The sequence below is a fragment of the Manis javanica genome, chromosome 17 (genome assembly GCF_040802235.1).
Source record: "Manis javanica isolate MJ-LG chromosome 17, MJ_LKY, whole genome shotgun sequence".
Lineage (NCBI taxonomy): Eukaryota > Metazoa > Chordata > Mammalia > Pholidota > Manidae > Manis > Manis javanica.
In genome coordinates, this window is record NC_133172.1 from 48,565,833 (window position 1) to 48,590,713 (window position 24,881).

At 44.1% G+C, this 24,881-nt stretch overlaps 1 protein-coding gene across 2 annotated transcripts in view; it reads left to right on the forward strand.

The window, feature by feature from the left end:
• The window catches only part of CDH3 (cadherin 3), a 107,136-nt gene that overhangs the window by 46,259 nt on the left and 35,996 nt on the right, over positions 1 to 24,881 (forward strand). The window contains exons 1-2 of one of the 2 annotated variants that reach the window (XM_017656380.3): positions 22,023 to 22,156; positions 22,362 to 22,482. In XM_017656380.3, coding sequence (XP_017511869.3) covers positions 22,115 to 22,156; positions 22,362 to 22,482 — 163 coding nt within the window. In that variant the 5' untranslated portion in view covers positions 22,023 to 22,114. Of the gene's footprint in view, positions 1 to 22,022; positions 22,157 to 22,361; positions 22,483 to 24,881 lie in introns of those variants that run through there. The other variant, XM_037025288.2, reaches the window with a different exon arrangement.

Genomic DNA, 24,881 nt, shown 5'->3' on the forward strand with positions numbered 1-24,881 from the left:
AATTCTACTAAAGGTTTGTAATTAGGAAGGAAGAAAAGCTATAGAAGTAGCAGATGGCAGAAAACATGGGAAGATTGATTATTTCTTTGGCATATCTTCTTGTAGAGTAACGTAAGCATGTATAGGTTTTAACAAACTACTAATTAAATTGTGTACACACATTAACATAATAGGAATACAGCTGCATAACAAAAGCAGACCTACAATTACCAGCCATATCCAGTGAAACCAAGAAAACCAGTTAGGTACCCTAGGCATTTGTGAAAACTTATCAATATGATGGATATTGTCTAACTAAATTTGAATAGTTTGAGAAAAATCAGACAAATTAAAACAACATATTCCTGGGACCTGTTCACATCCCATATGTTCTTTTAACAATCTAAACTGTGCATTTTAAGTTGGAATAATATGGTAGATGAATTACGTCTCAAATAATGCTGTTATTTTTTGAAAGGCTTAAACACACACACACACATACTACAATTTCCCTAAGGGAACTATTATTGCAAAACAACTCATGAGAGCATGTGTCACGGCCTGACATTGAGACCAATCAGATCACAAGTGACTCTGACCAATCATGCTTGGCAATGCTCTGTCACGCGCTGGTCACACAGAACTGTTAGTACTTAATACTCATCATGGGGTTTGTGCTGACAAAGCTAATCACCCACGGTGTGTATAGCAGTGGCTAAGGGCACAGACTCTGCAATGAGACAAACCTGATTTCGAACCTCTCCTCTATCTTATGATCAATTGCAAGTTAGCCTCTTTCAGCCTCAGTTTCTCCACCTGTGAGTTAGAGATAATAATTTCTACCCCATAGGGAGATTAAGGGGAGGAAATGAAATACTATTTGTAGAGCAATTAACACAGTACCTAGGACTGAGTAAAGGATCAGTAAGTAATAGCTGGCATCATTTTTAATAATGTATATAGAGCACTGAGCACAGTGGCTGGCATGTAGGAAGTACTCAAAACATGAAATGATTCAAGTTATGTTTTTCACCAAAAAAATGTTTATGAGGCAGATAACTTTACAGACAAGTCCAGAGAATTTGAATTCTGTTGCTTAAAGACAAAAGTTGAAGACTTTGAAAAACAACTTGCCCCCCAACCTGGCTTTCACCAGGCTCCTGTGTAGCAAATACTCACACAGCCTAAAGCACCAGGCCACCCCCACACCACATCACTAATGAGGAAATCTAAGTTTCCAGAAGCTTCTAGGAGAACATTCCAACTAAGAAACTGGGTTTTTTTATGAGGACCCAGGACAGGAAATGACACTGTCCCTCCAAAGCATGAGCTGATACAGGGGGCTACAAAAGGAACTCAGAGTAGAAAACAATTGCAGTTGGTTATCCCAGGAATACAGGGCATTTCAACAGCAGAAAATCAGTTAATGTGATTATCACACTGTTTGCTTTAAGGAGAAAAATGTGACTGTCTCAATACCTGCAGGAAAAAGTAGATGATAAACTTCAGTCATCATTTGTGATTAAACATTAGTAAGCCAGAATTGAAGGGAAATTCCTGTTGCTGGAATAGACACACACACACACACACACACACACACACACACACATCAAGCAGCATACTTTTTTCTTCATATTTTATTTATTTATTTAAATTAAGGTATCATTGATATATAATCTCATGAAGGTTTCACATGAGCAACATTGTGGTTTCAACAGTCACTCATATTATCAAGTCCCCCCGACCCCATTGCAATCACTGTCCATCAGCATAGGAAGATGCTGTAGAGTCATTACTTGTCTTATCTGTTCAAGCAGCATACTTAATGGTGAAACAGTAGATCTATTCCCAAACCAGGAACAAGGCAAGGATGCTGGCTATCATTCTCACTATTTGATATTGTAATAGTAGCCTACTGATTTTCAACAAGGGTCCCAAGGCCACTCAATGGGGAAAAATAGTCTTTTCAGCAGATGGTACTGGGACAATCGGAAATCCAAATGAATGAAGCTGGGCGCTTACCTCACACCACATACAAAAATGAACTCAAAATGGATCAAAGACCTAAGTGTAAGAGCTAAAACTGTAAACCACAGCCAGTCCAGGTAAGATCAGAAGAATCATCTCATTAACCTACAGAATCATGAAAAATAATAAACTATTATTGTTTTAAGCCAAAGTTTTGGAGATGGCTTGTTACCCAGCAATAGCTAGTTGATAAAATCCCGAGGCCTTGCTCAAAGAGCAAAAATTGGGAAGCAACCCAAGTACAGGCTGGACAGTACAGTGGGTAAGAGCCTGAACTGTAGCTCCAGACATGAGCCCTGAATTTCACCCTGCCACTTACCAGCTGTGTGATGATGAGAAATTTATTTGACTTACCCCTGTGTCCTCCCATATCTTTGGAAGAATTCAAGGGGTTAATATACAGAGAAGACTTGGAATAGTTTTTGGTAGAGAGAAACACTATTAAGTGTTGGCTATGAGTATTACATGACCACCAACAAAATGTGGTTCATGTATGTGGTGGAAGTGATACAGGAGTACATTTCATCAACTTGGACAGTTCTCAAAACTATATTATTGTATGGAAAAAGCAAGTTGTAAGACTATAACATTTACATAAGGTACTTTTAAATGCAGGGAGGAGGACATAAACTACCTTCTAGTGTTTGCCTCTTTGAAAGCAAAGATTGGAATAGAATTCTAAGTAGAAATCAAGAAAGATTTTTGCTTTAGTCACAATGTTCTTTTTTCTTACTCTACAAAAAGGGTACTAATTGGCTTATTTAAAAAATTATTCATAGGTAAAAGACTGGGAGCAGTGAAGTTGAAATCTTACATTGGTTAATTTGCTTTGGTGAGAATAGGATTATTTTCTCCTTCCTTGTTCTTTACTTCTGCCCACCCCACCCCCAAATTCCAGTATTAATTTAATGGCAGTGGTTCCAAATCCTTCCTTCCTTTTCTGCAGCATCTGCTTGGGGCCCTGGCTTTCGCCGGCAGGCCCTGACACCTGTTCTGTCACAGGCACGCTCAGCCCGGTGTACACAGCACCTGGCGCTGCTCTCTGGGGCCTCCCCAGTGGTATGGGTCCACCCATGCCCGCAGGCGGCTGTATTCTTGCCAGAGCCTCAGATCTCAGAAGAACATCAACTCGTTAGTTTCATGTGTCTGAACCTGAGGGGGTTCCCCATCCTCTATCTCTCTGGGCAAGTGGCCCTGATGCCATCCTGCATGCAGCTGAGGTTAAACTGTGGGGAGGGGTGTTTGTAAAGAAGGTGACTGGGAAAGGGGTAGCACATGCTAGAGGCAATTTCCTTCCGTGACAGGTGCTGAATGGGGGACTTTATCAGGCTCTTTAAATTTTTAAAGACTTGCTGGTGATGTATTATCTTGCTGTCACTCTTTTATTGAGGAGGGCAGGCAAATCAACTTTGGTGTCCATAACTATTGTGTACAAGGGTGTGAAGGCAGAGGCTGCTGCGAGAACCCACAAAATACTGATTAGTGGGCGTGGGTGGGGTGGAATTGGGAATCTGGAGCATTGATTGCATCTCAAACAGAATTGTCCCTGGATTCTTCTGTTTGGATATTTCTCTCTGCTTAGCCCAGGTTTGGGGTTTATGTTCAAAGGGTTCATTCTGGTTTTGATTGGTAGTTTCTGGATCAGACACTCTGGAAACTTAGAGTTCGAGTAAAACTAGTTTTTAACTCAGAAATAACACACGTTCTTTTTAGACAACCAGTAGAGAAAATATAGAGAGAAGCCACAAAGAAAGAAAGTCAGCGAGCACCTACTGTGTATTAGCACCGTGCTAGGCACTAGGGGTAGCATGAGGAACAAACTGTAAATTCCATGAGGACACACCCTTTAACAGACAGGTTTACAGCCTGTCTGGCTTCCTTGCTGGAAAATTCTGTATCCTGAGCAGGGCCTTGGCTACATGTATATACATAGGTAAAAATTCATTAAGTGCTACATTTAAGATTTGTGCAAGTTCTATCTCAATAAAGAAGAAAAGTAATGTTTTAGAGGTATTTTTCAGAGTGTAGACTGGATAGATGGTGGTTTGGAGTCACATAAAAAATGTTTGTCCTCTCAATTCTTTTTCAGTCCTTCAAGAAGGTCTCACTTTGATGTTGATATGTCTTTAACATCCAACACTTAATGATTTTCCTTTTTAAACAGAGCCATCCCAGGTTCAGCCCACAGTAGCAGCAATAGCCAGCTAGAATTTGATGACATTTAAAAATTTTTCATTGTACTAATTTTTTTTATTAAGGTATCATTAAAATACTCTCTTATGAAGGTTTTACATGAAAAACATTGTGGTTGTTACATTCACTCATATTATCAAGTCTCCACCTTACCCCATTGCAGTCACTGTCCATCAGTGTAGTAAGATACCACAGAGTCACTATTTGTCTTCTCTGTGCTACGCTGTCTTCCCTGTGACCCCCCCATACCATGTGTACCAATCATAATAGCCATCAATACTGTTCCCCCTCCCTTCCCACCCACCACCCACTCCTACACCCTCCCCTCTAGTAACCTTTAGTCCCTTTTTGGAGTCTGTGAGTCTGTTGCTGTTTTGTTCCTTCAGTTTTGCTTCATTGTTTTACTCTACAAATGAGGGAAATCATTTGGTGCTTGTCTTCCTCTGCCTGACTTATTTCACTGAGTGTAATACACTCTAGCTCCATCCATGTATTGCAAATGATAGGATTTGTTTTCTTCTTATGGCTGAATAGTATTCCATTGTGTATATGTACTGCATCATCTTTATTCATTCATCTACTGATGAACACACTTTGGTTGCTTTCATATCTTAGCTGTTGTAAGTAGTGCTGTGACAAACATAGGGGTGCATATGTCTTTTTGAAGCTGGGATCTTGTTTTCTTTGGGTAAATTCCTAGGAGTGGAATTCCTGGGTCAAATGGTATTTCTATTTTTAGTTTTTTTTAGGAACCTCCATATTGCTTTCCACAATGGTTGGACTAATTTACATTCCCACCAGCAGTATAGGAGGTTTCCCTTTTCTCCACATCCTTGCCAGCATTTGTTGTTCCTAGTCTTTTCTGTTGGCCATCCTAAGTGGTGTGAGGTAATATCTCATTGTGGTTTTAATTTGCATTTCCCTGATAATTAGCGATGTGGAGTATCTTTTCATGTGCCTGCTGGCCATTTGAATCTCTTCTTTGTAGAATTGTCTATTCATATACTCTGCCCAATTTCTAATAGGGTTATTTGATTTTTGGGTGTTGAGGCATGTGAGTTCTTTATATATTTTGAATGTTAATCCCTTGTCATTGTGTTTTTTATAAATATATTCTCCCATACGGTAGGATGCCTTTTTATTCTACTGATGGTGTCCTTTGGTGTGCAGAAGCATTTGAGCTTGATGCAGTCCCATTTCTTCATTTTTGCTTTTGTTTCCCTTGTCCAAGGAGATGCATTCAGGGAAAAGTTTCCAATATTTATATTCAAGAGATTTTTGCCTATGTTATCTTCTAAGAGTTTTATGGCTTCATGACTTACATTCAGGTGTTTGATCCATTTCGAGTTTACTTTTGTGTATGGAGTTAGACAATAATCCAGTTTTCATTCTCTTGCATGTAGCTGTCCAGTTTTGCCAACACCAGTTGTTGAAGAGGCTGTCATTTCCCCATTGTATATCCATGGCTCCTTTTTCATTTATTAATTTACTATATATGCTTGGGTTTAAATCTGGGCTCTCTATTCCGCTCCATTGGTCTTTTGGGTCTGTTCTTGTGCCAGTACCAAATTGTCTTCATTACTGTGGCTTTGTAGTAGAGCTTGAAGTTGGGGAGCATAACCTCCCTAGCTTTATTCTTCTTTCTCAGGATTGCTTTGGCTATTCTGGGTCTTTTGTGGTTCCATATGAATTGTAGAACCATTTGCTCTAGTTCATTGAAGAATGCCATTGGTATTTTGATAGGGATTGCATTGAATCTGTAGATTGCTTTAGGCAGGATGAACATTTTGACAATATTAATTCTTCCTATACATGAGCACAGGATGTATTTCCATTTATTGGTATCTTCTTTAATTTCTCTCATGGGTGTCTTGTAGTTTTCAAAGTATAGGTCTTTCATGTCCTTGGTTAGGTTTATTCCTAGGTATTTATTCTTTTTGATGCAATTGTGAATGGAATTGTTTTCATGATTTTTCTTTCTGCTCGGTCATCGTTAGTATATAGGAATGCAACAGATTTCTGTGTATTAATGTTGTATCCTACAGATTTGCTGAATTCAGTTATTAGACCTAGTAGTTTTGGATGGATTCTTTAGGGTTTTCTATGTACAATATCATGTCATCTGCAAACAGAGACAGTTTAACTTCTTCCTTAACAATCTCAATACTTTTTATTTGTTTGTGTTGTCTGATTGCCATGGCTAGAACCTCCAGAACTATGTTGAACAAAAGTGGGGACAGTGGGCATCCTTGTCTTGTTCCTGATCTTACAGGAAAAGCTTTCAGCTTCTTGGTGTTGAGTATGATGTTGGTTGTGGGTTTATCATATATGGCCTTTACTATGTTGAGGTACTTGACCTCTATACCCATTTTGTTGAGAGTTTTTATCATGAATGGATGTTGAATTTTGTCAAATGCTTTTTTGGCATCTATGGAGATGATCATGTGGTTTTTGTCCTTCTTTTTGTTGATGTGGTGGATGACATTGATGGATTTTCTATTATTATACCATCCTTGCCTCCCTGAAATGAATCCTACTTGGTCATTATATGGATGATTTTTTTAAATGTATTTTTGAATTTTGGTTTGCCAATATTTTGTTGAGTATTTTTGCATCTGTGTTCATCAGGGATATTGGTCTGTAATTTTCTTTCTGGTGTCTTTGCCTGGTTTTGGTATTAGAGTGATGCTGGCCTCGTAGAATGAGTTTGGAAGTATTCCCTCCTTTTCTAGTTTTTTGGAAAGCTTTAAGGAGGATGGGTATTGGGTCTCCACTAAATGTTTGATAAAATTCAGTGGTGAAACCATCTGGTCCAGGGGTTTTGTTCTTAGGCAGTTTTTTGATTTCCAATTCAATTTCCTTTCTGGTAATTGGTCTGTTCAGATTTTCTGTTTCTTCCTGAGTCAGCCTTGGAAGTTGTATTTTTCTAGAAAGTTGTCCATTTCTTCTAGGTTATCCAATTTGTTAGCATATAATTTTTTATAGTATTCTCTAATAATTCTTTGTATTTCTGTGGTGTCCATAGTGATGTTTCCTTTCTCATTTCTGATTCTGTTAATGTCTGTAGACTCTTTTTTCTTGATAAGACTTTTTTTCTTGATAAGTCTGGCTAGGGGATTATCTATTTTGTTTATTTTCTCAAAGAACCAGCTGCTTGTTTTATTGATTCTTTCTATTGTTTTACTCTTGATTTTATTTATTTCTGCTCCAACCTTTATTATGTCCCTCCTTGTACTGCCTTTGGGCCTCATTTGTTCTTCTTTTCTAGTTTTGTTAATTGTGAGTTTAGACTGTTCATATGGGATTGTTCTTCTTTCCTTAGGTAAGCCTGTATTGCTATATACTTCCCTCTTAGCGCAGTCTTTGCTGTGTGTGTCCCACAGATTTTGCAGTGTTGTATTATTGTTGTCATTTGTCTCCATATATTGCTCGATCTCTGTTTTTATTTGGTTATTCATCCATTGATTATTTAGAGGGATGTTGTTAAGCCTCCGTGTATTTATGGTCTTTTCGTTTTCTTTGCATAATTTATTTCTAGTTTCATACCTTTGTGGTCTGAAAAGTTGGTTAGTAGAATTTCAATCTTTTTGAATTTACTGAGGATCTTTTTGTGCCCTTGTATATGATCTATTCTTGAAAATGTTCCATGTGTACTAGAGAAGAATGTGTGTCCTGTTGCTTTTGGGTGGAGTGTTCTGTAGATGTCTGTTAGGTCTGTCTATTCTAATGTGTTGTTCAGTGCCTCTGTGTCCTTACTTATTTTCTGTATGGTTGATCTGTCCTTTGGATTAAGTGGTGTGTTGAAGTCTCCTAAAATGAATGCATTGCATTCTGTTTCCCCCTTTAATTCTGTTAGTATTTGTTTCACATATGTTGGGTGCATAGATATGTATGATTGTATCCTCTTGTTGGACTGACCCCTTTATCATTATGTGATATCTTTCTTTGTCTCTTTTACTTTCTTTGTTTTGAAGTCTATTTTGTCTGATACAACTACTGCAACTCCTGTTTTTTTTCTCCCTATTAGTTGCATGAAATATCTTTTTCTATCCCTTCACTTTTTTTTTTTTTTTTTATTGAAGGGTAGTTGACACACAGTATTACATTAGTTTCAGGTGTGCAACATAGTGATTTAACATTTATATACATGATAATTCTAGGTACCAGCTATCACCATACCAAGTTGTTACAATATTTTGACTATATTCCTTATGCTATACATTACATCCCGGTTACTTATTTATTTTACAATTGGAAGTGTGTAGTTTTTTTTTTTTTTTTCGTGAGGGCATCTCTCATATTTATTGATCAAATGGTTGTTAACCACAATAAAATTCTGTACAGGGGGGTCAATGCTCAATGCACAATCTTTAATCCACCCCAAGCCTAATTTTCGTCAGTCTCCAATCTTCTGAAGCATAACGAACAAGTTCTTACATGGAGAACAAATTCTTGCATAGTGAATAAGTTACATGGTGAACATTACAAGGGCAGTCATCACAGAGGCTTTTGGTTTTGATCATGCATTATGAACTATAAACAGTCAGTTCAAATGTGAATATTCATTTGATTTTTATGCTTGATTTATATGTGGATACCACATTTCTCTCTTTATTATTATTATTTTTAATAAAATGCTGAAGTGGTAGGTAGATACAAGATAAAGGTAGAAAACATAGTTTAGTGTTGTAAGAGAGCAAATGTAGATGATCAGGTGTGTGCCTGTAGACTGTGTTAATCCAAGCTAGACAAGGGCAATAAAACATCCATGTATGCAGAAGATTTCTCTCAGAATGTGGGGAGGGGGGGTTCTAAGCCTCACCTCTGTTGATCCCCATTTTCTCACCTGATGGCCCCCCTGCGACTGTGCCTGTCTTAGGTTGTTCCTCCCTTGAGGAATCTTACCCGTGTCTGGCTAACCAGTCATCTTCCGGGGCCATACATATCCCTTCACTTTTAACCTGTGTATGTCTTTGGGTTTAAAGTGAGTGTCTTGTAGGCAGCATATTGATCGGTCTTGTTTTTTTTTTATCCATTCAGCGACTATGTGTCTTTTGATTGTTGCATTCAGAGCATTTACATTTAGGGTGATTATCAATAGGTATGTACTTATTGCCATTGCAAGCTTTAGATTCATGGTTACCAAAGGTTCGTGGGTAACTTCTCTACTATGTAACAGTCTAACTTAACTCAGTATGTTATTACAAACACAATTGAAAGGTTCTCTTCTTCTCTCATTTTTATTTCTCTATTCTTTATATATCAGGTACCATATTCTGTACTCTTTGACTATCCCTTGACTGACTTTGTGGGTGGTTGATTTGATTTTGCCTTTGCTTAGTAATTAATTATTCTACTATGGTTTTATTTCCTCTGGTGACAGCTATTTAGCCTTAGAAACAGTTCCATCTATAACAGTTCCTCCAAAATACACTGTAGAGATGGTTTATCAGAGGTAAATTCTCTCAGCTTTTGCTTATCTGGAAATTGTTTAATCACTCCTTCAAATTAAATGATAGTCTTTCCAGGTAGAGTATTCTTGGTTCCAGGCCCTTCTGTTTCATTGTATTAAGTATATCATGCCACTCCCTTCTGGCCTGTAAGGTTTCTGCTGAGAAGTCTGATGATAGCCTGATGGGTTTTTCTTTGTAGGTAGTCTTTTTTCTCTCTCTGACTGCTTTTAGTACTCTGTCCTTATCCTTAATCTTTGCCATTTCAATTACTATATGTCTTGGTGTTGTCTTCCTTAGGTCCCTTGCATTGGGAAATCTGTGCACCTCCATTGCTTGAGAGACTGTCTCCTTCCCCAGATTGGGTGAGTTTTCAGCAATTATCTCCTCAAAGACACTTTCTATACCTTTATACCTTTTTCTCTGCCTTCTCTTCTGATATCCCTAGGATGCAAATATCATTCCGTTAGGATTGGTCACACAGTTCTGTCAATATTCTTTCATTCTTAGAGATCCTTTTTCCTCTCTGTTCCTCAGCTTCTTTGTATTCCTGTTCTCTAATTTCTATTTCATTTACCATCTCCTCTACTTCATCTAATCTGCTTTTAAATTCCTCCATTGTATGTTTCATTTCGGATACTGTATGTTTCAGTTTGTATCTCATTCTTGAATTCCTCCCTGAGATTTTGAGTATTTTTCTGTAGCTATGTGAGCATGTTCTTTATTTTTATTTTGAAATCTCTTTCAGGAAGATTGTTAAGTTTCACTTGGCCCTCTTTCTGCTGTTTGTGGGATTTTGGTTTGAATCTGGTTGCTATGATGATTCATATTTGTAGATGGCACCCTCTAGTGCCCAGAAGCTGTACTCTTGAGCTGTTCAGCCCCTGGTGTGATGGCGGGGGTCACAGGCTAGTGATGCTGTTGCCTGTCAGGAGGAAAGAAGTCTTTTCTGCTTCCCAGCTGCAGCACCTGCCTCCACTGCCAGTGCCAGTGGGCCGAGCGCACAGGAAGAAGTGTCTATACTTTGCACTTGTAGCTCCCATATGCGGGGCTGCCCTATGGCTAGGCTGGCACAATGGCAGGGCAGCCAGTTTGTGAGCTGGTGCTGGCCAGAGGAAGGAGCAGCAGGCTGCATATTGCAGTGAGGGCCTTGTAGTTATGTTGACAGCCAGGAGGATGGAGCACCTGAAGCTCCTGAAAATTCCCAACCCGCTGGGAAGAGTGCGCCTGGACAATTTTGTCCACCTGTCCTTTCTCCTGAGCACCAAGCTGTGTGCAGTCCTTGCCTGTTTAGCATCCCTCTTGCTGTCAGGAAGTCTCAAGACTTCCTGCCATTCTTTTGTCCTAGAGCAGCCAGTTGTGGATTCCTGTTTTCCACAAGCGGCTGAAATCTCAGTCTCTCCAAGTATTCTGCCTGTCTTAGCTTTCCAAACCCACTCATCTTCAGAGTACCATGTAATATAGATTCATGCTTCCAGAGCAGATCTCCATGGCTGGGTGTTTAGCAGTCCTAGGCCCCCACCCCCTCCCCACTTCATTTCTCTTCCTCCTGCTGATGAGCTGGAGTGTGGGAAGGGCTTGGATCCCTCCAGATCATGGCTTTGGTACTTTACCCTTTCCTTGAGGTCTGCTGTTTTCCCCAGTCTGCTGCAGCTTTCTTTCCTGTTGCTCTTTCAGGATTAGTTGTACTTGCTATATTTTCATATTATATGTGGTTTTGGGAGGAGGTTTCTGTCTCACCTCTCACACCACCATATCACTTATCTTCTATTTAGGGCAAGTGATACTGATTTCCCATTTGAGGTAGTAATGTTGCTTTTTAAAGTAAACGTTTAAACCGAATTTGCTTAAATTAAAAGTGAGCTGATTTTGAGACAAATTTTAAGTATAGAAAACCCATGCTGTAAGGATGGGGCAAAAAGAAAGCTGATTCTTCAGTGAGTGATGTTTGGAGATCATGGTCTTAGTAAATTCCATTTAAAACAACAAACACCCCCTTACTTGACTCCACACACACCTGCAGCTATGCCCTATTTCTTTAATTCTGTTGGAGCAAAACTTGAAAACAATCATCTATACAGGCTTCCTCAACTCTAATATATTCTCCTGTTTGAGCCAGTCTGGTTTCTGGGTCGCTTTTCCAGTGAAACTCTTTTCGTAATAATCTCGAGCCTCCAAATTCAGTGGACATCTCTCTGACCACATCTTTCCTGGCCTCCCAGCTGCATTTCACCCAGCTGACCACTTCCTCTTTTCTGAAACCCTTTCTTCTGTTAACTTATATTTTCAGGTTTTCCTTCTTAGCAAGAGACCCAGATAGTGCACCTGGCTCGCTCACAGCACAGTAGTCCACATGGAACTCTTGATTCCTCCTACACCTGATTCTGTCTCTATAAATAGCACCACCATCTATCCAAGCCCCAAACCTAGAAGGCCTTGACTCCTCCTGTCCTTCATTCTCAAAACCAGTCTCTCAGCAAGTCTTGTCAGTTTTGCCCCAAAGCTCTACTGAGAATCTGACCACGTTCCTCCATCTTCTCTGCCACCACTCTAGTCCTAGTTAAGACCAGTTTCTCTTTTTCAGACACAGCACCAGCCTACTTTCCTGTCCCTTATTTCCATTCTTCCTGCCTCCAGTTCATTTTCACACAGCAACCAGAAAGATTGTTATAAAATATGTGTAACTCTGGTGGGGAGGGGAATCTGTCTGCCAGCTGGGGGCAGATTACCTTTAAAACCAAAATCAGTCAAAAGGAGAAATACAGTGGAAGAAACCTGTTTGTTGCTTACAAGCAGCCATCCACTTCTGTTTGCCCATGTCTCATGTGACCAGGCTGCAAAAAAAGGGACCCCACCCAACCACTCTGATCCAGATAAGCCCTGCTGCCCCATGTAATCACCTTTGATATGGAGATGGACTACTACTCTCCATCCCTTGGAAACACTTGTTGTTATGGAGATATGCTAAGGCCAGGCAAGAGATTTTGGAAATACTGCAATTGTACCCACAGACTGTTAGGCCATATTCCTGCTCTGCTTAAAATTCTTTAGTAGCTTCTTTTTCTCCAGGATTGAAAGTCAGACTACTTTCTGTGGCTACAGAGCCCTATATGATCTGGCTGTTACCTGTTTCTCTGATCTCACTTCATCTCTCTTTCTCTGACTCACTCTGCTTCAGCCATACTGCCCTCTCCGGTTTCTAGAAATTGCCTACCTCAGGACCTTTGCATATGCTATTCCCGCTGCCTGGAATACTTTGTCCCAGCTTTTCTATGACTGGTTCCTTCTCAACCTTCGGGTCTTTGCTTCAGTGTTGCCTCCTCAGATCATTTGCCCTGAGCATTCTATTAAAAATGGGCTTCCCCAGCAACTATCATTACTTTATTTCCTTCTTAGCACTTTCAATAATCTATCTTGTTTATTTATCTACTTTATTACAAACTCCATGAAGGCAAGGACTTTGTGTACTGATTCATCACTGCATCCCCAGTGCCCAAAATAGCATCTGATGGATAGAGGCCCTCAATAAATATTTCTTGAATGTAATGAGTTCTATTACATTCAAGAGAGGTAGGTGGGGACTAGACCAAGCAGGACCTTAACAGAGAACAGTGGAGAGGCAGTTAGGGATTTTAATCAGAGATGCAAAGTGATTAGTCTTTCCAGTTTTAAAAAATCAGTCTGCTATTAGTGGGGAAAACAGATTAGAGAGGATAAGGAAGGCTATTACACTGGTCCAGGAGAGATAAGATGGAATTAAATGGAATAAGATGCACAAAAGACTTAGCAGTTAATGATATGGAATAAGGGGGAGTTACTCTTACTAATGTAGCAGGACTCCTTGAATTAATGACTAAGTAAAGTTCAGAGTTCAGAGGTATATCCTTAGAATCTCTGAGCCTCCAATATCCTCCCGTGATAAATGCTAGAATTTCTTATCCTTCTCAAGTTATTTGACCTGTATTCTGGTAGTTATTCTGCATTCATATTTGCCTTCTTCCACCTGTGTTCCTTTTCATCACCATCAGCTGGGGGGAAGAATTTCATGGTGAGAGTTTCTAACTCTTCTGTATGGCTGTATTAGCTGTATGGATGGTACATCACCCAATCTCTCTGAACTCAGTTTATATTCTGTAAGATGAGGGGCTCTGATGTCTATTCTGTTCATAGTGAGGATTGGTGAAAAACTGTACAGAAAATATTTTCAAAATGCAAGAAAAAGTATTTCATTCAATAAATATTTATTTTTTTAAACAATAAATATGTATTAAGCACCTACTGTGTGCCAGGCACTGTTGTTGGTGCTGGGAATATAGCAATGCAGGGTTGGTGGGGGAAGACAAAAATCTAACCCTTATGGGGTTGATGTTATCAGAGAAATCCATTCACATTCTGGCTTTTTGGATTTTGATCATATTTTCCAAATTGTCAGATCATCTTGGGCCCCTATTAAAAATACAGATTCCTTGAATTGGTACCACTGAAAAATAAACTTGGGTCATCACACACACACACACACACACACACACACACACACACACAAATTGGTACCACTGAAAAATAAATATTTGGGTCATCACACACACACACACACACACACACACACACACACACTACAGATTCTTACACATGCACACACACGCACACACACTACAGATTCTTACACACACACACACTACAGATTCTTACACACACACACACACACACACACACACACACACACGCTACAGATTCTTGGCCTACCCAGTCTTGGTCAGAATGGGGAAGGTAGAATGGGGGAAGGGTTAACTAACTCCCTCAAGTTATTCAAAAAATAAGAGATTAGTTGGATTAAACTGTCTCCCTTTTCTTTTTCCCAAACACTGATCAGCCCCTCTCAGCAATCCTGCATACATGTCTGATTATACCCTGAATTTTCCAAAACATTTCTAATGAGAAATGGCTTCATTTGGCTCCCAGACAGAACAAGTCCAAAGGTCAGCCCCAGCCATGTGACCTTGAAGGAGAAGGCAGTGGAGGCAGCAGAAATCGCTGTCCTTGGTGGTGGTTTTGTCTGCCACCTGGCTTACTTGCAGACTTGTGGGCAGGTCACATTCCTGATCTCTCTAAATGTCCTCATCATCAACATATGGTAAGGGTTTCCTGAGTACCAGTCTGTGGAGGGGTGCTGGGTTAGCTGCATCAGAATCATCTGGTGAGCTTATTAAATCTCCAGATTCCTGGACTCCATGGACTGCGAGTCAGATTTAGTAGGCATGGAAGGCATCCATCATCTCTTCTATTTTTAATTAGGTTACTGGGCAAGTTTTGATATGCATCCAGATTTGGGATCTCACTAGGGTAGATCAAACTCTCTATGCCTCCGTCTCCTCATCTGTAAAATGTAATCACTCCTCAGATGGTAGCATTAGATAATTTAATTCACTCATGCATTTAGAACAGTATCTAGCCTATAGTAAGTATTGTGTAAGTTTAACTAGTCTGTCAGTCAGGGTCTGTGAGTAAAATTGTAACATTTCCAGGATATCTCGCCTGGCTTTAGTGCATTTGCTTATCCTTAGGGGTGGAGAGAAGTTCATCTCCATATCAATGGGTAATTACCTGGGCAACCGAAGGTGTGTCTGAACCTGAGAGGTTAAGGGCAGGGGGCTTGCTTGCTTGCTGGCTGGCTGGCTTCTTCCAGAGTAGAGAAAGATGGCCTGGGACTGCAGTTTGTAAACAATAAACGGGTTTTAAACTTTATTTCTCCCTTTGACTGATTTCGGTTTTTAGAGGTATTTTGCCCCGGGATTTCCTCTCCCCAGATTTACTGGGTCCTATCAGGAAAACAAAAACTACTGTGCATATTTAAAGCAGAGGGAATTTAATGCAGAGGTGATGAAGAGGCCAAGAAGCTGAACAGGGGACAGTAATGCAACCTAGAGATTAGGCAGCTAGAAGTCATCCACCCCTCAACAGAGGAAGAAGGGGAAAAGGCAGTGCTCCCGGAGCTCAAAGTCTGGCAGAACCTGGACCCACAGCAGGTACTGGGGCTGCAGACAAGGCAAAGCTATTGCTAAGACACTAGGGAGGGAGGAGAAATACCCAGGCTTTTCCCATTGTCCTGCCTTCCAGTCTCCCAGTAGTGCCTCCTATTGGCTGAACCCAGCAGCAAGAAGTCATATGTGAGCCTGGAAAACCTAATCTGCAGAGGTCGTCACCCCTGTCTTTCAGGGGACAGATGAAGAATGTTCTGTTATTGTTAATACTTCCTTGAAGGTCCTTTTTGGCCTTACAATTCTCAAAGTTTCCTGACCTTAGCCAACCTCGGGGATTCGGGACTTTGTGAGTGCTTATCGATTAATCAATTCCATGCCCTCGGTGTACACACATACATAAATGCTTGGCCTCTGATCTCTGGAAACTGACAGTTAAGGACTTGGCAAAAATTCACCAAGCTGAGGGCAGCACAGCGCCGCCCAAGATTCAGGGAATGGGAAGGTATGTGGATCAGGTTTCTCATTGAGGATCAGCTGCCTCAGCACTTTAAAGATTCAGAAGTGATAGAATGGGAAGAGCAGGCCAGTGACATCCCCAGGCGAAAAGGAGGGTCCCAGAAAGCTTGAATTGACAAAAAGAAGTAAGACTGTGGAATCAGTTGTGCCCAGCACTGGGGAGGGGAGGGGTAGGGCAGGAAATAGGGTTTCACCCAGTTTTAGGGCTACTTCCTAGAAGGGTCTGGAAAACACCCACTTGTCTTTGGGCACATCCCCGTAAGTGTGCTGTGTGGGAGTGGAGCTCTGGGAATTTTGCTACCAAAAATGGGCAGAAAAGCTCTTTTGAAATGTTTCTTGGAGGACCCAGAATTTAACCTTGGACCAGAGGCAAATATGTTTATTTTAAGAGGTTCTTAAGAGAAAGGATTGGATATTATGGAATTCTTCCTAATATATCAAAGAGCTGTCCCCCTAATTCATTCTTCCAGTAAATGTTGATGGATAGCGCATTGGCGACTGATTCAGGCAATGAGTTTTGGAGTGAGATGGACATGGTGGCTCTGCCTGTGCCCTATCTGTGTGGCCCTTGGGCAAGAGATTTACCTCAGTTTCCTCATCGATGAAAAGGGAATAATATGAACTACTCTATAGAGTTGAGAGGGTTAAAGTGAGATCACATGTGGAATTGCTTGGCACAGAGTCAGATCCCAGTCCAGTGGGAACTCAGGCAATGGTAGTAGTTTATTTTATTACGACTTGTATTATCTGGACGACTCTTTGCACAGCACTTTATATTGGCTCATTGGATCTCATGTGAGCTCTGTGAGGTGGGTCAGGGAACCCAGATGGGTTTTGTTCTGTTATGCAGCTAGCCCTGTGGGTGGCAGCACTGAACAAAGAAGACTAAGATCTCTACCGCTCATGGAGCTACTGAATGAGGGGAGAGTGATGATAGATACAGTTAAATGGACCCATGTTGGCTGCATGCTAAAGGCCTTTACAAATATTAACCAAACCTATGAAGAGGGTATCCCATTTTACAGATGAGGATACTGAGGCACAAGGGAAGTGGAAGTCTCTTGCCCAAGGCCTTATGACTTGGAAAAGCTGGATTCAGGATTCAAAGCCAGACAGTGTGACTCTAAAGTCCTTGCCCTTAATCATTACTGTATGTTGTCTCTCAATATATATATATATGTATATTTATACGTGCAATAAATCAGGGTTAATAAATGCAGTGGAAAAAATGAAGCAGAGTAAAGTGGGAAGAAGATGATGGGGCAGCACTACCTATGCAGGGAGGTCAGAGAAGGCCTCTCAGACTCCTGAAGGAGCAAGGGGAGACAGGTATTATTCGGGGAAGAACAACCCAGGCCCAGGGCATGGAAGCTGGAGGCAGGCCCATAGGGAGGCTCCTGTTGGAAAAACAGGGTGAGCAAAAGGTAAGAGGCAGAGAGTGAAAGACGGCTCAGGCTGAGCCCTGGAAGGATGCAATTGCCTTTCACTCAGATGTAAAGATTATGGGCGGTACAGGTTTATGGGAAAAGGTCAGGCATTCAGTTTGACATAGTTCTCACCATCCCCCATCAAATAGGAGTTCCAAGTTCTTTCTCCATAAATTACCCCCAGAATGGTTGCTTTCCCATTGTGACCAGTATATATTCCCAGGCCAGACATTTCCTTCCCCCAGTCCCAAACTTGCTCAGCCTGCACTGGGATTCCAAGAAGCCAACCTGAGACAGGATTCGTGCACCTGAATGACTTCTTCGGGAAGGACTCCCAGGAGGAATGTGCTGAGGAGTGGAAGGAATTGGATGAAGAAGACAAAAAGTGGAACAGGGGTGTAACTCAGACCAGTGTCCCCAGCTTCAGTCCAATCAGGCATGAGAATGTTGGATAAGTTACCTCTGGGAGATTGTCCAACTCAGGGGAAGGGAGCTGACCTTCCATACTTTTGCACCAATTGGTCACTGACTTAGGCTGGGGAAGTGAAGTCCTGGGCACTTCCTTGCACGGGCAAAGGGAGCTCAATAGCAGGAGTGTAGGCTGACACTATCCACTGCATGTGCCTTTCCCAACTCAGGAAATGGTATTGCCATCCTGCTGGTTGCCCAGGACCCAAACCCTGGAGTCATCCTTGACTCTTTCTGTCTTTCACACCCTATATCCAATCCTTTAGCCAATCTTGTTGGCAATTCCTTTAAAATATACCCAGTCTGACCATTTATTTTAGTAACCTTTTAGAAATTGTGGTAAAATACATAGTTTGGTAGCAGTAAATACATTCACACTGTTGTGTAGCTATACCACCATCTGTCCAACAGAACTCTTTTCACCTTGCAAAACTGAAACTCTGTGCCTATTAAACATATTGTTTATCCATTCATCTGTTGATGGACACTTGGGTTACTTCCACCTTTTCGCTATTGCAAATAATGGTACTATAAACATGGATGTACAAATACCTGTTTTGAGTCCCTGCTCTAATTCTTTTGGGTATATACCCAGAAATGGAATTGCTAAATCACACAGCAATTTTATTTTTAACTTTTTTAGTAACTGCCATACTGTTTTTCCATAGTGGCTACACCACTTTATATTCCCACCGGTGGTGCAGGAGGGTTCCCTTTTCTCCACATCCTTGCCAGCACTTGTTATTTGCTTTTTCTTTTTTAGTCTGATCACTTCTTCCCCTTCCAGAATGACCACCCTTATGGACCAAGGTATTTCAGTATAGTCTTGGATTACTACATTAGAATCCCACCTGACCTCCTTTCTTCTGCCTGCACCCCCTGTAGTCTCAACACACGGCTCTGTTTTCAGACTCTAGTGCCCTCCTCCTTCCCACTGAGAGTAAAAGCCAAAGTTCTTACAACAGCCTGTGATGCTCTCCAAGATTTGCTCCCCACCCTCCCAGCTCTGCCTCATTTCCTTCTTTGCTCTCTCTACTCCAGCCATATTGCCTTTTTTTTTCATCCCAAATAATCTAATGCCTCAGGGGACTTTGCCCTATTTTCTTTGCCTGAAATACTCTTTCTTCAGAGATCTTTAGCATACTTTGCTCCTTCACTTCCTTCAGGTTTTCTTCAAATGTCTGTTTCTCAGTGAGGCCTCTGGGCTTTCCCAATTGCTCATCCACCCCTCATTTCTTTTCTGCCTTTCTCCACTCTGCCCTGTGCTTGGGGAGACTGACCCTTGCAGACCCCACCACCTGGGCTTTCTTGGCCCTTCGGTTTCTGGGTGAGGGGAGGCACTGCCAGGAGATTGAAAGTAAAAGGAGAGATATTGGAGTATTTTTTCCTTCCTCTGCTCTCCCTGCTATGCAGGCAGCGGAGTGGCCTTCCTGGACCACAGCTGCATTTGGGACAGGTGGCCTCTACTCTCCAGCCTCACCCCACCCCCCCACCTGCTGCCCTCCAGTGACATAATTTCTATCCTTTGCCCTTCAGTCCTCAAAACTGTAATGGCCTTCTGCTGTCGCTGTTCTCCGGTGCCTCCACACCCCTGCTGGTTCTCTGAACCCTGCCTGCTCCTCTGGCCCCTTCACTAAGGCTTGAACCACCAGGGCTGCGTTCTGTCTCCTGCTAAACCCTGACTGAAGAACCTTCCAGATCACTAGTTTACAATTTCCAGCCCTACCTTCGTGTCCTGAATTGGCACTTCCCGTTCAGTGTTCTACGCAGCACATATTGTTTAACGTAACATCTACTTATTTATTTTCCTCCTTCTGGGATGGAAGGTCTAAGGGTGCAGGTATGTTTGGTTTGTTCACTGTTACATGTCCAGTGCTCTGCACATAGCAGGTTATCAGCGAACATTTGTTAAGTGAGTCAATGAACGAATGAATGAACGACCGATAAGGGAAGCTAAGGAGAAACACAGCAGTGTGGTCCAAGTTGCAGGCAGAAGAGCTGACTCTAAATTCTCCCTCTCCCGCCGCCCCGCCCGGAATGCTGAGTGCCCTGGAAGGAGGCGGAAATGAGCGGGCTCTAAAGCCCTCCAGCGGGGTGTTTACTTAATTAGGGCCTGTGTCCTGAGGCTCGTCAGTGTTTAACTGTCTGCCTAATAGCTTCATCTGGTTCCGGGCGGGCGCGGGGAACCTGCTAGGCGAGGGTACGCTGGGCCCCTGGGTACCGTCTGGGTCCTGCGCTGCCACGTTGCGCTCTAACACAGACGTCTAACCCCGGGCAGGGACAGCGCCCCCTGCGAGAGGGCGAGGTAGGCGTGGAGGCCAGCGAGCTGCCTTCGGCTTTTCCTGCGCGTTGCGGGCGCTCCCCCGCCCTCCACCCCACCCCACTTGGGCCGGAAAACCGAGCGCTCCTGTGACACCAGATGCCGATTGCTCGCTTTGCCCTCAGCCGTGAAATTGAAGTGTTACAGCCTTTCTCCTTCTCTTAGTGTGGGGAACGTGAGGGTGCTACAGAGGAGAGAAACAGCTCTCGTAGCGAAGAGGGAGACAAATGAGCCGATCCTAAAGCACTAATACCAGACAACATTGGGCTCTTGTTCTGTGCCAGGTACTGAGTTCAGCGTTTTAGACATGTTAATTAATCCTCGACTATACGTATTAATTCATTTAATCCTAGTACTCTAGAGGGTAAATGGCTTAATAACCCATTAGATGCCTGCAGAAGTGAGGCCCAGAGAGGTTGCTTGACTCGCCCGAGGCCACAGCGCTAAGGGCCGGGACCGGGTTTGAACGCAACGGCTGCAGGGGCGATGCTCGGCTGGAGAGACGACTCCCACTGTCGCGGCGCAAGCAGTCCTCTTCTTAGCCATAGGCCTGGTGGTACTAAGGACAGGTAGACCACCATGTTAACCCTCGAGGGCTAAAGAATCTATGGTTAGAGACACCAGCCCCCCCCCTCCTCCGATGCCAAATTAGAGCTGTGAGGAGGAAGGAGAGGGACGAGCAGGTGTCAGCCTGGGCCTCTCAAGGCCGCCAGGGAAGCGGGGGAGGCCCCAGGGACCAAAAGGCTGCGAAAGCTCAGTTCATTTCACTCAGTCTGACGCAGAGCAACGAACCCCAGCTCCGCCTCCTGTCTTCCAGGAAGGATGTAGATCTGTTTTCGAAGGCAAGGCTGCTTTGTGTAGCAAGTAGTTTTTACTTAGATTATATTCGGTATTTCAGACAATTGAGAACAGCCGCGTTTTAAAAATGCCTTTATTTACATTTTACGTAAGGTTGAGAAAGTTAATTATTTCTGTGGGCGGGGCCGGGGGGGCTTCTGCTGGAGATGATTGGGCTAATAACCACCCTCTACTCTACCTAGCCCTTTGGCGCCACCACGGCGTCGGAACTCTGGGACCTTCTCTCCTGCCCCTCGTTTGTTAGGCTGTGCAAGGGAAGTAATGAGCCTTCCACAAGTTGCAGCAGGTTCCGTAACGCGGTCCCTCCGGACCTCGCTGCCAGATTTAAATCCTCAGAGCCCTGAGAGCAGGCTGGTGTGGGAGGCTGAGAAAGAGGCAGGAGGCAGCCCCTCCGTAGGCTGGTGTGGGGCGGACACACCCGGCCTCCATCAAAACTTTGGATAACAGAGCGCCTCGGAGGAGCCCGCACGAGAGCCTGTTCCAGTCGGGTTCAGATGCGTCTCCACTTTTTTCCACCGTAGCCTCAGGGCACAGAAACATTTTTCTTCGCGTGCTGCGGAGGCTGAAGAGTGGGGTGTTTTGTTTTTTTTTCCCTCGAACCCACAACCTAGGAGAAAAGAGCCTGGGACCCTGCCAGGAACAGCCCCAAACAAGCCGAAAGAAGGCAGGAGAGCACCGACGACAGGAGGGGCTTCGCGGTTGCTTCCACCACGCCAGCAGCGGCCCCACCTGCGAGGGGGCGGGACCTTGCGGCGCTAGACCAATCAGCACCTATGTGCGCTCACCTGGCTCGCTCCCGCTGGCTCCCGCGAGCCGCGGCGCTCAAAGGGGTGCAGAGAGCTTCACGAAGCCCCAGTCCGCTATCCCGGCAGCTTTTCCACCCTTCCCTCTGCAGTTATGGGGCTTCTTAGCAGGCCTCTAGTGTGCCTCCTCCTTCAGGTACTCCACTGCCTTGCCCTCGGCCTGGCCGGGCCGCTCCCTGGAGGGCGGGCGGGGTCCGCACGCTGTGGTGGCGTCGGAGAGAGCGCAGGGCTGAGCTTCTTGGGCCAAGGTAGCCCGGGAAGCTCCCTAAGGAATCCTGGGATGGCGATGCAGGGCCGGGCACGCTTGTGACCCAGCCTCCCGCTTTTCCCCCTTCCCTCAGGCGCAGGTTTCCTGGCTGACTTGCGTGGCCTCCGAGCCGTGCCGGGCGGGCTTCGGGGAGGCCGAAGTGACCTTGGAAGCGGGAGGCGCGGAGCTGGAACCCGGCCAGGCTCCAGAGAAAGGTAAGACTCTACGCGAGCCCGCCCGGCGGAACCGCGGGGCAGCGGACTGCACGTGGTCCTCGCCAGTGTGGCCCGTGAGAGGGGTGTCCAGGTTGGGGCAGGGGACTTACGGCGCTGCTTCAGGTATGGGGGAGGCGAAGAAAGCATCTCCGGAGAGGGCACTGGGGTGGGTGGGCGGCTGACGGAGAAGGACGGAAAGCACAGCGCCCTCTGACGTCCAAGCCCTCCTTGCCCCGCTGCGGCGGCTTACCTTGAACCTTTTTCTTCGGTGTGCGGGGCGGCTGAGCTCCTCACGCAGCCCCTACGTGGAAGCTCTCCCCCGCTGGCCCCAGCGCTGGAATGCACGGTCCACATTCCACCCCCAACCCCCGCGCAGGTGTGGGGATGAACCGTGCCCCGGGCAACCCCCTTCGCCCCTCTTGGGCCCCCTTTGTGTACCGTGCTTTGTGTCTCTGACAGACAGACCGGGTCTGTTTCTCTTCTTCGCGCTCCCCGCCCCCGCCCCCCTTCTTCCCCGGCAGCTGGAATGCACTCTTAACCCTGCTCTTCCCGGTGGGCCTGCGCCCCTGCAGCCTGACTGGAAACGGCCCGCACACCTGGACTGGGGCCGTTACGCACTGGGGACACCCCAGCCCCCTCGGTGTCCTGGGACAGGAATGTTAGGGCACTTGGGGGAGTGTGTGTGTGTGTGGGGGGGCGTCCCAAACCTGAAGGTCTTGAACTGCGGGGGTAGTGGATGGAAAATCAAAGCACATTTTGGGTCTCCCAATAATTTGTTTCCCTCTAGCTCTAGTTCAAACACTTGAGAGTGGGGGGACAGGGGTCACTGTGGTGCAGAGAACCAGTATGTTATGAGATTCAGGCAGCTGCCGGCTGATTGGAGCCTTGTATCCTTCCATCCAGGTTAGTGGGGGTTCCTCCACCAGATCAAACCCAAGTTCTTAAACAGAGGTGTAACCCAGGATCCTTGGGTGGGGTCCTAGAGGATCCTTAACCTGTTAAATTAAGAACTTGTGGATGAACTTTCCTGGGGAGGGGATACATAGTTGACCAGGCTCTGAAAACAGTTAAGAACATGTTTTCCTAATGCCGCCCCTCAGCATACCCCTCACCCCAGGTACAAATTTCCACAGCTTGAATGTGGAGGTGCCAATTCTTAGGGGGCAGAATAGCTCTCCTTTATTTCTCCAGAAGAGATTGGGAGCTTTAAGTCTGTGCCAGCCTTTTTTCTTCTTCTTTTCCCAAATAACTGCAGATTGACAAAACAATTAACACCCAGGCTAGGTTGGGCTCCTTAAACTCTTGGCTGTAGGGAGCCAGGGAGAGGCATTAAGAGGCCATGCCTCATAAACTTTAAATTCTTGCTCATGGGTTTATTACTGACCGGCTAACAAACTGCAACTCAGCCAACCTGTAAAAATGTTAACTTGGGCAGGGCCCCAAATCCAATTCCGGCTCCCTGAGGAAGCTTTATTGCTAACTAGACCTCTGCCAAAGCCATACCCTTCCCCCTCACTGTCAAGTTCTCAGACTGCAGGCTGTGAGCAGGCTATGGCTTTGAGTGTTGTCTGTGCCTTATCTTTCTTACTGAAGCAAGAAATATCAGATTAACTGTCACTTCACTAAGCTTGAGGTCATTGTGGGGAAGCGGTGATCAGGTTTTCCATTTCATGGTCCGTTTGGCGGGTGCTTCCCGGTGACGTCAGGCATTTTAAACCTGAGAAAATTCTGCTTTCTCGGATGTCTGGTTTATGGTTGTGAAAATGTGGGTTCATGCCAGGAGCACACCTGGGTTTTAAAACAAAGGGTGGGTTCATGTGCCTGGCTAACCTGAGTCTCCCTGCAACATGACTGGGTCTTACTGTGCAATAGGCTGCTGCCTTCTTTTTTAAGTAAAAGCAAGTTTCTGGGCCCAACTGGTCCCAATAATTTAGGATGCCCCAACAAAAAATATCGGTATTTCCCCCTTAGTCCCCAGCTGCTGACATCTTTCTACCTCCCCACTTCTGCCCCTGCTCCCCATCCTCAATACACAGAATGGATCCAGCCATGTTAAAAGGGCTCTCCTGAGGGTACGTACATACAAGGTTGGCCAAGTGGACAATAGTTTACCTATAGCTAAAGAACAATTGCCTGTGTTGTTCACCCCTAGGTTATGAATATCACAGATGTCTATGAAACTGAGCTCAAAGAAATGGTTTATATAATTAATACCTTGATTGTATGTGCACTTTCCTCTTCAAAGCACTTCCACAACCCTGAGCTTGCTTTGTCCTCCTGACATTCTCTTGAAGCTGGTAAAGTAACTATTAAACAGCTTGAGCTCTTAATCTCAGAGTTGGGACTTCAGAAACCCTGTTTTAAAGGTGGAGAAACAGAGGTACAGCTTAATAGATTCA